The sequence below is a fragment of the Aspergillus viridinutans genome, assembly GCF_018404265.1.
Source record: "Aspergillus viridinutans IFM 47045 DNA, scaffold_8, whole genome shotgun sequence".
In the NCBI taxonomy this organism is placed as follows: Eukaryota; Fungi; Ascomycota; class Eurotiomycetes; order Eurotiales; family Aspergillaceae; genus Aspergillus; species Aspergillus viridinutans.
The window spans coordinates 389900-402727 of NW_025091224.1; the positions used below are offsets into that span (position 1 = coordinate 389900).

The 12828-nt window shown below is 41.1% G+C and overlaps 3 protein-coding genes across 3 annotated transcripts; 2 read left to right on the forward strand and 1 right to left on the reverse strand.

Annotated features, from left to right (window-relative positions):
- Positions 1 to 5867: 5867 nt before the first annotated feature.
- On the forward strand, positions 5868 to 7453 carry Aspvir_009263 (cytochrome P450; the record flags this gene model as incomplete). Its single annotated transcript, XM_043272412.1, has 3 exons — positions 5868 to 6170; positions 6240 to 6720; positions 6861 to 7453. The coding sequence occupies 3 exons, from the start codon at positions 5868 to 5870 to the stop codon at positions 7451 to 7453; spliced, it is 1377 nt and encodes a 458-aa protein (XP_043128347.1).
- Positions 7454 to 8064: 611 nt separating this feature from the next.
- Positions 8065 to 8845, forward strand: Aspvir_009264 (putative short-chain alcohol dehydrogenase; the record flags this gene model as incomplete). Its single annotated transcript, XM_043272413.1, has 2 exons — positions 8065 to 8409; positions 8459 to 8845. The coding sequence occupies 2 exons, from the start codon at positions 8065 to 8067 to the stop codon at positions 8843 to 8845; spliced, it is 732 nt and encodes a 243-aa protein (XP_043128348.1).
- Positions 8846 to 10154: 1309 nt separating this feature from the next.
- Positions 10155 to 12101, reverse strand: mirD (putative MFS siderophore iron transporter; the record flags this gene model as incomplete). The annotated part of the gene is made up of 4 exons (XM_043272414.1): positions 10155 to 11083; positions 11130 to 11472; positions 11521 to 11791; positions 11848 to 12101. The coding sequence occupies 4 exons, from the start codon at positions 12099 to 12101 to the stop codon at positions 10155 to 10157; spliced, it is 1797 nt and encodes a 598-aa protein (XP_043128349.1).
- Between the last annotated feature and the right edge of the window lie 727 nt (positions 12102 to 12828).

Sequence of the window (12828 nt, forward strand, 5' to 3'; positions counted from 1 at the left end):
ATAGAGTTAAATTATTTAGAAATATATAGACATTCTAATAAGTAGTATTACTATAGGATACTAATATATTTAGTATATATAATATACTTAGTAGTAATAACCTAGTATAATTAGAGTTAGTCCCTTAGTTAAGGCTTTATATTAGACTTTATAACTATAAGAAAGTAGTAGAATAAAGATATTAATAATAGAGTTATTAGGTAGGCTTTACTAAATTCTAGCCCTCCTATAGAGATAGTTAATAGTATAGAAGTTATTTTAAATAATTTTAAAAATATTAAATAATACCCTCTATAGCTTATTACTAAAATAGTAATAATACTAGAGATTTATATTAAGAAATTAGAACTTACACTAGACTTTCCTATTATTTTTATAGTAGTAAATAAAAGCTAGAGGGATCTAGAGGTCCTAAGGATAGGGACTATTATAAAGTTATAAAAGTATTTAAAAAATTTAATATTACCTAATACCTAGCTAGATAGATTAATACTATAGTTTTAACTTATTAATCTTTAAGGACCTTCTATTTTTCTTATATCTTAAATATATATTAGAGTAGTACTTATTAGTTAACTTAGGTAGGATAATCTAGAGGTTATAAATAAATTAAATATCTTATTTTATAGGTCTATTAATATTATATAAGAATTTCTATAGAAGGCTATAAATAATATTATTATTTTAGTAGAAGAAATAATAAAAAGATTTAAATCTATTAAGTAGAAGATTTATAGCTCTAACTCTGCTTTTACTTATCTTAAAGAAGAAGTAATAAAGTAGGAATATAATAAAGAGATTTAATAGAAAAATATATCTTTAATAGCTACTCTAAGTAAGATAAGGAGATTATTAATATAAATACTTATAATTATATCTAAGACTCTAGTAAATAAACTTATATCTATCTTAGATAAAAGAAATAATAATATTCCTTTACTAGACCTTACTAGGGGTGCTGGTAATATAGATCTTAATAATAATAAGGAAGATAAAGATAATATTACTAGTATAGCTAATAATAGTAGAAAAGGAGATAATAATAGGGATAATAATAGAAAAGAAGATAATAATAGAGATAATAAAGATAATACTAAGTCTTATAATAAAGATAGAACTCCTTAATTTAGGAGATCTATTAAGGATGATAAGGTAGTAAGAGAGGGAGGTAATATAGTAGAGAAATATAATATTAGTTCTAGCTAATTACTTATACTTATTTTAGGGCTTAACCCTTAAGGTAGATAACTAGGATAATAATAATATTATTACTAAAGGTAGAGGGATCTTCTTCTAACTATATTATTTTTAAGTAAAAATTATAACTACTATTTTAGAAATAAATAAATTACTTTCTATTATAATATCTCTTCTATCTAGTTAAACTTATATCTAACCTAGACACAACCTAGCTCATGACTCCTAATTATAATAAAGCTTGACCTACTCTTTGGAGTGCTATGTGATATCCCTTATACAGTAGTAAGCTCCAGTAATATAGTCATCTAGTATATTATTATAACTACTACTAATATTAATAAAGATGCACTCCCTATATTACTTAATAGGAGATATAGTAATATACCCCTTATAGACTATTATATTAGCTACTATGCAAGATTTATAGGTATGCTTGGGAATTAACAGTCCCTTAATATCCATTCTATTAACTATTTTAGACACACAGATGATATTAGGAATTAATAAATATATAAAATAATAGTACTAAGTTATTAAATTAATCTTATCTTTCTTTAATATATAAATGCTAGTATAATTATTATATAGTAGATCTAAAATAAGTATATATTACTTACTTAGGACCTCTTATTTAGTCTAGATATAAGTTTTAATATTAAAATAAGGTTTTACTAATTCTTACTTAGCTTACTTATAATCTTCTTATAGCATATAATCTTACTAAGAGAATAGTTAATTATYACCTCTCTTAGRGTAGTAAGGGAATACTATTAGCTATATCTTAAATAGTATATCTAGCTTAGTTAGTTTAACTAGCTTATTAGCCTTAATCACAGTGTTGCTTCCTATAAAGTAAAGAATATAGGTATTCTAGATAATATCTCTATATCTAATAATTATTTTATCTAATAGGTAAGTAATAATAATACTATCTAGTAGAAGATTAACTCCTAGACTCTTATAGCCTAATCTAATAATGCCTAAAAGGTTAACTGCTACCTCAGGGATATAGAGAATATTAGTAATAATAATATATCTAGTATATCCACCTAGATATATAAGATATAAGATAATATCCCTAATTAAGTTAGAATATATAATTTACCCTATTACTATCTTAATTCCCTATTTACATAGCTTCCTTAAGCTATCTATAAAGTTTACAGGTGTTATAATAAAGTATTTAGTAGCTCTAGAATTAATTATCTAATTACTAGTGCTAGTGTGCAGGTACAGAGCTAGATTAATAGTAATAACTACTATCTATATATCTTTGATATCTTATTTAACTAATTAAGAGGTAAGGATGCCATTGTTATTAATTAAATTATTATTATTAGGGGTAAGGATTCTATTATCTTTATTATTATTAATAGTATAGAAGGTAAGTATTATTTCTTTAAGTATTAAAGTAGTTAATTATTAGCTATTTAGTATCTTATTATTAGTGCCTATTGCATGAGCATAATTATAATAATTAGTTTAATTTAATTAATTAGATAAATTCTTCCTATTAGACTTCTTATCTAGATTTAATTCCTAGCAGTCAGGCTTCTTATAGCCTATTTTACTATAATAATAATATTTCTAGTTCTTCCTAGTTTCCTAAGGAACCTTGCTGTTAGAATCTTTCTAGTTATTTAAATTAGAATTAGAATTAGACTAATTTAATTAGTTTAATTTATCCTTAGAATTACTATTCTTCTAAGCCAGCTTCTTCCCTTTCTATACTTTTATAATATTTATAAATAATATATTAAACTTTATATATATCTCCTCCTAAATAAGAATCTATATAATACTATTAAATATAGTAGTCCTCTTATTATAGTAACTATTAAGATAAGATATAAGAAATATCTCCTATATCTTACTAAGATTATAAAGTAAGAATTAGATCTTAATAAATTTAGGAAGCTACTTACCTTCCTTAAGGCTATAATTAAATTTATTAAATACTTAAGATAGTTTTAATATATAATCTTAGACTCTATTATAGCTATTATATATTATATTAATAGCTATTTACAGCCTCTTAAAGGACTATATATCTACTATTATATTATATTTATTATTAAGATAGTCCTAAATAGCTTTAGATAATTCTAAATTAATTACTTTATATCTAATAGTATAAAATATAGTAGAATAAATAACTCTATATACCTTATTATTAGTCTCTTTCTAATCTAGAATTACCTTCTTAATCTTCTTATATTATCTTATATCTTCTAATATACTTACCTTAGGCTAGATTAGTAGTAGCTATAACTTTATATATAAGCTATTTACTATATACTATACCCCCTAATTATATAGGTAAGTCTTAATAGCTTTAGACTAGGTTTAGAAGGTATCTATATCTATAAGTAATAATAGCTTATAGAGATCTACTTAAGGCATCTTAAATAGAGATTTTAATAAAGAAATAAGGTTTTAGATATATCCCTTAAGAGAATAAGATTTTAGATATATCTAAGAGTAACTACTAGGCTTCTATACCTATAAGGATTCTTAAATATAAGAATCTTTTATAGGGCCCTATTAATAAAGGTAATAAAAGGATAGTTTCTGTCTTAGGTAGAATATCCAGCCTAGATAAATATTTTAGATAGAATATCTACTAAAAGAGGCTTTTAAAAGTAAAAAGTAGTAAAATAGCTTAAGGAAAGAACTTAGGAATAATTCCCTAGAGCTCTCTAAGAGGCTCCAGGCTTATAACCTATAGAATAAGCAGAGAGAGGTTCAGAATATAAAGATATTTTATTAATTATTATGTATATAAATCTATATTTACTATTATACAGTGGAAGGAGCTATCTACTGAGCAAGATCACATGATCAGATCTCTGCCATACTGAGTATGGCCACATAAAGTAGGCATGCTTCTGACGTCCTTGTGATGCTGCTTATGGTAGGTAGGGTAGGCTTTAAGTTATATGTCTTTCCTATGACATCTTACACTTTCTTCTGGGCTGAAAACATCTTAGAAACAGCCCGAATGTCAGAAATGCAGCATAGCCGAGCCCGATCAGTCCTATGCATTAAGAGACCTCAATCATATAAGTTAAATAATAAGCACATGGTAATATTCCAATTAGCTTAGGGGGAAAAGGAAGCTATAAAGCATGTAGTTGGGAAAATTTTGAATAGCACCTTGAAGTTTGCTTTCTAATCTGCATCAAAAGAAAAGGATCTATCAAGAGAGGCCACTATAAGAAGAATATTAGACCGAAGAGTATACTCATTTGTCAGGTCCAAGTGTAATGGATATGCAAAGGAAGAAGTTTAGGAAGGTATGTATTATATTATATAGTCCTTTTGTCCAGTTTTCTCTTTGCCATAATCCTCAATAATGACATTCACTTACATCCTTGCCATATCCACGAGGCCACCTTGGCGTTTAGAATCATTGGTTGAAGTGACTTAGCATCCATTTGCATATATTGATATCCTTAATTGACATTTGAACCCTTCTATACCCAGCATGCTCACTTTAAGTGTTCATTAGTGATCTACACTCTGCATAGGCAGGCTACAGGCCCAGTCGTATGCAGCATGAGTGGGGGAATGCAGTTTACTTATCAGCATCTTCATGAGCTATGTGGATTTGAAGGATGGGGAGTCCTCGGATTATCGTCACTCCTATTGATACTCAGATATATGCGACCAACCAGGGTGACGGCGATCTCTGCGGGCGCAACCTTTTTCGAGTGTCCTACCAAAGACCTAGCCAATGATGATCTGTAGGGCTTTTAGCTAGGGCAAACGCCTGTCCTTCCCTTTCTCTCACTTAGATAGAATAGCTATACCATGAGCTTCATTCTTCCATTCTTCATGATATGATGATTCCTTAACAATGATTTATAGCAGCCAGCATCGTTCCTATCCCTCGCTAAATCAAAATCAGGAAGTGCAATCCAATCTTTGAGTGGTTGCGATTGCGCATACCCTGAGGCTGGAGCATACCCTTCAGCAGATTGCAGTAGGATAGGGCCTCACCGATTATCCTCGCTCGTCAACTCTGCGCGATGACCATCAGGTCTCCGACCCAGTTAGCTTCCCCGCATATCCGGATTGCAGAAGCGGCCAGTAACTGTGGTGCAGTGGGAAACCCCGATAAACGTACCTTCCACCGAGCACTCCCTACTCAGATCGGACATCACATTCTAAAGCCTAACAGCCATCCACTACTCCAGATCATCCACATGATCTGCAAGATTCGGAAGCGATGACTGCCTCGTCGGTCGGATGGATATCAATGTCTGTGAAAATTGACAGTAAGATTTCCTCCCCGGTAAATTAAGTTAGAGTTTAATTGTTGACTTGTTTCTGGGGCTTCAATCCGCCTCTCATTGGCCGTGCTTGCATCGATGCCCTTTGTTCCCCGCGCAAGGCCGTAGATCTTCCCCGCCTCCGCGTTTCCCGCAAGGGGGATCTCGCCTCCCTCGGAAGACATGCAATCGTACACCATTCTCAGTGCTCAGAGAGTCTAATTACCTTCTGAGCAAGTCGCACCCGAGGCACTTCCGATCGGCTCTCCGCATCGGATGCGAGGGACGTGAGCCGATATCTGTGCTACTATCTTCACGCATATAAGACGCAAAGGATCGCTTTGCAATGATTACCGCACACTCATCCAGCTGAAAACATCCGTCACGGTCAGCATGGAAGTTTTAGCGCTATCGTCACTCAAGGCACACGCCGCATACCTCGTAATTGCCGTGGTGATTCTTCGTCTAATCACCAATCGCTTTCGTAGGGGACTTGCAGGCATTCCCGGCCCTGCAATCGCCAAATGGACTCGTCTCTGGAAGTTACAAAGTGTGTGGAAAGGCGATCACCACAATACAGCCATTGACCTGCATCGCAAGCATGGACCGCTGGTCCGCATTGGTCCGAAGCACATATCTGTTGGAGATCCTAGTGCTATTCCGATCATCTACGGTCTCAACAAGGGGTTCACAAAGGTTAGAGGGTAGTCGGAAAATCGGAATAATAATGGCTGACGCTAGCAGACTGGATTCTATCCCATCCAGTGCATATCATGGGACAAAAAGCCGCAGATGAACCTCTTCTCCACGCGCGACGAGATGTTCCATCGTGAGCAGAAGCGGCCAGTGGCAAACGCCTACAGTATGACTTCGCTGCTCGAGCTCGAATCCGCAGTGGACTCCTGCACCGAGATATTCGTCAATCAGCTGGCGAGATTTGCGAATAGCAAAAGACCAGTCGACCTGGGAATGTGGCTGCAATACTACGCCTTTGACGTGGTCGGGGAATTCACCTTTGCCAAGAAACTCGGCTTTCTGCAGGAGGGAAAGGACGTCGACGGCATGATTGAAGCGATTCAGGGAATGCTCGTTTATGCTAGCGTGTGTGGCCAGATCCCCGAGGCTCACCCGCTGCTACTGGGAAATCCGCTTTTCCCGCTGTTCATGCCCAGCATGGAGACATGGAATCAGGTCTTGAATTTCACGCTCAAGGCCATCAATTCGCGAGCATCGCTGCAGCGAGACGGTGAGCTCGATTCCGGGGAGAAACCGGAAGTAGGGAAGGACATGCTGTCCAGGTGGATGGCCATCCACGTGTCTGATCCGGAGAAGCTTTCCACCCGGGACGTCATTGTCCATCTTTCGACAAATGTGTTGCTGGTTCAGACACCACTGCCATTGCTCTACGAGCCGTCTTCTACCTCCTCCTTCGCAATCCGTCGGCCATGGCGAAGCTAAACGCTGAGATCGACAATGCCGACCAAGAGGGAAAACTAAGCAACCCGATTTCCTACCGAGAATCCATGAACCACCTGCCTTATCTGCAGGCAGTTCTCAAGGAGGCAATGCGACTACATCCATCCGTCGGGTTGATCCTCGAGCGTGAGGTGCCCAAAGGCGGCATCACCATCTGTGACAGGCATATCCCCGGTGGAACCGTGGTAGGCATCAATGCATGGGTTCTCCACAGGGATGCTCGGGTCTTCCCGGACCCTAACAAGTTCATTCCCGAGCGGTGGATCGACAGCGACCCACAGCTGTTGAAAAAGATGGAACAGGGTTTCTTTGCGTTTGGTGCGGGGTCCCGGACTTGCATTGGCAAGAACATCTCGCTTATTGAGATGCATAAGATTATCCCGCAGCTGTTGCGGGAGTTTGAGATTCGACTGCACAGCCCAGAGAAGGAGTGGAAGACAAAGAATGTATGGTTTGTGCAGCAGGAGGGATTGATATGTGACCTTGTACGCAGGAGAAAGTGAAGTAAACCATTAATACAAATGGCACTGACATTTATGGAATATATTGACATGAAATCATACAGCTTTATCTTGTATAGTACCTGTTTTGCTTCCCCCGTAGGATGCGAATCAGCCATTTATTGTTCAGCTATTGAAGAGACTTGAAAGACCATGATAACAGCAGGATTAGAATGACAAATGTGTAAGACTTGAAACCTCCCTTGTGCATTCCTGCCTCACGTTGCCTTCATCTCGATCCACCTGTCAATCATAGAGACTAGCGGGGTCGGCCGCTAGTGCTGACATGAATATTAATAAAGCAGTGCTTCTACATCCAGTGAGAATGCAGGCTCTAATATTCAAAAATTAAGCTGCAATTCATTTGCAGAACTCTGGAATTTAATTGGTCCAGACATTTGTTTGACTTTTATTCCTGATTGCTGTCACAGGCCTACAGAAACAATCAAATAGATGCAAACATTCTACGAATTGACCAGATATGCCAGCAGCAGCCGCTAGCATTATTATGCAAGCCACCTTCACCCCAAGAGATAATAAATGCCACACATTAAGTAGATCTCATTCCCCTTCGATATCTTCACATCATCAGATTGCTTTCTCACATCCTCACAATGGCAAATAGAACCCTTCTCCTCATCGGCTGCGGCCCCGGTATTGGTGTCGCGGTTGCATCCCTCTTTGCCCAGCGGTACTTCAATAACGTTGCTCTCTTCGCGCGAAACCCCGTCCAGCTGGAGAAAGACCGAGAGACCGTACTCGCTTCCGCAGCGAGCGTCAACCGCGTTGTCACCGTGCAGACTTGGCAAGTTGATATTGGCGATCTGCGCCGTCTGGAAGAGGCACTCGCCGAGGTCGCCCAGTTCGGGGACTTGGAATGCGTGTATTTCAACGCTGCGCGGGTAGCGCCCAGCCCCTTACTTGAGTTTCCGATCTCGGGTCTTGAGGAGGATTTCAAAGTATCTTCAACTTTCTTGCATAGGGAAGGGCAATACTGACTCGTGGCAGGTATCTAATCTCGCTCTCTATGCGGTAGCGAAATGGGCGATGCCGCTTCTGCGTGCGAAAGCAGCCACTGGAACGGACTGCCGACCATCCTTCCTCGTCACGAGTAGCTGGCTCCCTGTCGATCCCATTCCGGAGCTCTTCGCACTGTCTATGGTAAAGGCCGCTCAGGCTAATCTGGTCAAGTCTTTGGCCAAAGTATTCGCTCCCCAGGGTGTGCAGGTTGGCTTGGTGGTGGTGGGCGGGGTGGTGTCTCCATCAGCACCAGCGCTGAATGCAAGGAACGTTGCTGAGCAGGCTTGGAATTTATTCGCGCGGAAAAGAGAGGAATGGACGGGACAGGTGACGATTCTGGAGGATGGGCGCGTAGCTTGGGAGCCTTCCATTTGAGGGACATGTCGGGTGACTAGGAGGACAGAAGACAGCAGCAAAGACTTTATGGACAATTTCTTTCTCTTCTTGTAGTAGCAAGCTGCTTCGGAGTCGACTTCCTCCCAATGACTTTTAACCTTTAATGATACCTGGCTTCAGGATCGTCCTATTGATTGCGGCTTATAGGAATGTATCAAGCCTTAGTAAGAGAATCAAAACATCGATTTCCTCTTCACAAACCCCGAAAACCGCTTGTGAAAATCGCGAGTCCTAGGATATGAGCAGTAAACAGAGTCACCAAGCGAGGTGTCGACGAAGAGAAGAACAGGACGGTGACATAGTATCGTTGCTTCTCCAGTCGCCGTAACAAATCTGGGCTCTGGCTAAGCAGGCATAAGTCCACCATAATCAACATGCATGCAAATACTACGGCGAATCCTGAGCAGTCACGGGGACTAGGACTACAAATTAGTCGCTAAGGAAGCAAAGTCGGACGAGGTGCGGTTGACGCAAGAACCGATTGATAAGATGAGCTCACGGCAGAGTCATCATCCGGATGGGGTCAGACAAAGAGAAGATTTTGCTCACCGAGTCCACTGTGAAATTGTCCATTAGCTAGTCCCACTGCCAAGTCATTGTCTTTATCAGATCAAAACAGGTATCCAACGCTTGTAACATGATCCACAATGAAATACGGCGTATGGTATGGGTGGATCTCTGTCAGCTTGTATTTCCTTGAAATCTATTGGTACCCACTGAATGTTGGATTTCTGAGCTTTTAGTATAACGAGAGTCCTTAACACCCAAATCAAGACTAGAAAGTGTACTTTTGATCAGATAACGCTGCCAAGATGCCAAGGGAAATGACAAGGATTCCAGCTGGAGGCGACAGAATTTTCATCACACAATCATGAACTATTGTTAGGAAGAAAATGATGTCCTTAGGAACTCACATAGTGTCAGGGCCCAGGGGCCTTTATAATTGTATCGTGGCATTGTGCATGCGAGGAATGTGCTCATTGAAGATATTCCATTTCAAGCTGAAGTTGCTCCCTGCTCTGTGTCGATAGCTTCTCAAGGGGTTATTTACTCTATAGAAGGACAGCTCTTCAAAGCAAAAGAATTTGGCTGTGCAACCCTGATAAAACATTAAATTATATTCCTCCATACGCTTCAGTGTCTTTCCATTAGCCTCATCTCACAACCACTTGTATCCATCTTCAGGGTGAAAGGCTGCCCATAATATCCTACATCATTAACAATCGTAACGGACATGGTCAAGTCCTCCACTCAAAGTTGCCGATATCAGGCAGCAACAAGCCTCAAACTAAAACAACACTCCCTTGGTTTGCGTCTTGGTAAGCTTGATATCCCGGATAACAAACATCCAAATGAGCGAAAGCGCCATGATAGCCGTTCCCGCAATCAACATCTTGCTCTGCGTACTAGTATAAGCAAGCGCAATGGCCTGGCGGACCGGCGTACCCCTCTCATAGCTGAGCTGCACATCCAGAGAATCGTAGATCGTCTCCCAATCCGCCTTCGCCGACTCGGGAAGCAGACGCTGCAACGCACCAGGCAGGGTGTGCGTCCAGATCGCACCGGAGATACTACTCCCCACGGCGCTGCCCATCGTGCCAAATACGTTCAGGAAGGCAAGTGAGGAAGCAGCATGGTCGTGGTCCGACGTCGCGAGCACAGCGACCTGCTGGCAGATGATCATGGTGCCGCCCGCGAAAGCGATGAAGATCTGGCACATTATCATGTACCCGACGGACCAGCTGGGTCTGCGGAAGTAGATCATCAGGCCGACGCCGAGGATGTAGAGCGGGACGGCGATGAAGAGCAGCCAGCGGAAGCGGTTCGTTTTCTTGATTAGGAAACCCACGACGAACAGCCAGACTCCTGAGACGACGTCGAAGATGCTGCTGATGTATCCTGCGGTTGTGATGCTGGTGCCGTAGACGACCTGCAGGTATGACGTGTAGTAGTTGAACCAGCAGTAGTATGCAATCTGGTAGCAGACGTCCACCATGCAGGCACCGAGGACTGTCCTTGAGGCCAGAAGGGCCCAGGGGAGAAAGGGGACAGGTGCAACAAAGCGTTCGACTAGAGCGAAGACAAGGAGGCAGAGGAGACCGAACACGAGCATGGTGATGATGGAGGCCGACTTCCAGTCATCCTCGGTGGAGCCGGCAATGGAAAACGGCAGGAGGGAAAGCACAAGGCCGGCTGCTAGGAAGAAGACACCGAGTACTAGCAACGTTAGTATGCAATCTCAGAATGTCCTAAAAAGACTTACTGTCAAATTCAATAACATAGTGCCTGATACTCTCCATCCACGTTCTGCCACTGCCGGGCTTGACTTTCAAAAGCCCGCTCTTCTTTGCCTTGTGCCGGTTCCAGCGCAACAGGCAAAACATGGGCAGGGCAACGACGGGCAAAACGATAGAGAAACAGCCATATGCCCATCGCCAGTTGGAATCGTAAAAGTGCTCCGCAGCAGCAGGGCCACCGAACGCAGTGATGATATAGGGAGAGGAGGTAAAGGCGTAGGCGAGACCTCGGTCGCGCAATGTCGATGTATCGGCTGTAATGACATCGACACTGAAAATGATACCGGCGAAGCCGATGCTGTAGAACACCTTTGGAGCTGTCAGCCTGTGCCTAGTGAGAAGAGCAGGCGGACCTACCTGTGCGGCGCAGTAGGTTCCAATGTCGTGACATGTCGCAGACAAGATCAATCCCAGTGTGGCGAATGCCACCATTATTACGAAACCAATAGATCTATCCCAGAGATTCAAGACTTTTGCCAGCGGCATATAGGTTGCCGCCGACATCACGCTGGAGACGATGGAGATAACGGGGATCAAAGAGTGGGATTCAAAACCGCTGGTCACGTAGGCGGAGAGATTGCTGGTAATGGAGGACTGGAGGCCATTGACAAGGTACAGGAGCCACATGCTGTTGTTTGACGTATGTCAGTGTTATGCTCAAGACATAGATTTTGTTTGGCTCACAGGACATAGGCGGCTCCCAGAGATGTCTTGGACCATGTCAGGGTAATCGCTTCAGCCTGAGTGACGCCATCTTGGGCCTCCTCATTTGGCAGCATTTCCCTTGCATCATGATTGACGACTTCAGAAGGGTGCTTGGTATCCGGATATGTGACTGTCTGTGGGTTCGGCACTCCATCATCCCTAGGAGAGGCAATACCCTCAGCTGGGGGGTTCTCCGGAGACTGGAAGAACTTCTTCTGCCACGACGACAGCATTTTGTGAAATGATCGAACAATGTGCTGTCTACCACACTGTAGGAGAAAGAAGACGGAGAAGAAGTTATAGATTGATACGAAAGCCACAAGATCGGCATGGGCCGAGCGTCTCCCTCATGCTTTTCAACTTAGTTTCCCCCCGAATTGGCACACTGCCAAGCAACGCAAATGACCATGCTTGGATGCATTCAGGCTACGCTCACCGGTGGGACACTTAGGCGCAGAGGTTAGCTGAACATGGCGTGGACTCCTGCAGTGCCGATACGCGGCAGAGGACGTTGACCGGCGGTTACTAGACAAGACGACAGTATGGGTCTCATCCAATACAGAGAGACTTGCACTGGTTGGAGTACAACGGACAAGGATATGCGTGGGAGTGGATGCTGTAGGATACAGTTATACGATATTCGGGCTATACAGATGTATTTCACCGTATTAGAAGATACTGTGAGGTATGGGCTAGTAATCCAGTGGCATGATGAACTGTTATCAATCAGTGGACTCTAGCCAAATAACATCTAATCAGATCCGCTTAGTCTTGTGCCAAGAAATCTAATCAGATCTAGTCCTGTCCCCTGTTAGCGAGTCTGGAGTACGTAACTGCTTCCTAACTAACTCCACTCAGTATGTCTTTTATGACCAATATGGGAGGTATTAGACATGTATCTTACAACATGTATTAGTATGATACCTATATGAAAAGTCCCACTGTGTATTGTATGTTAGA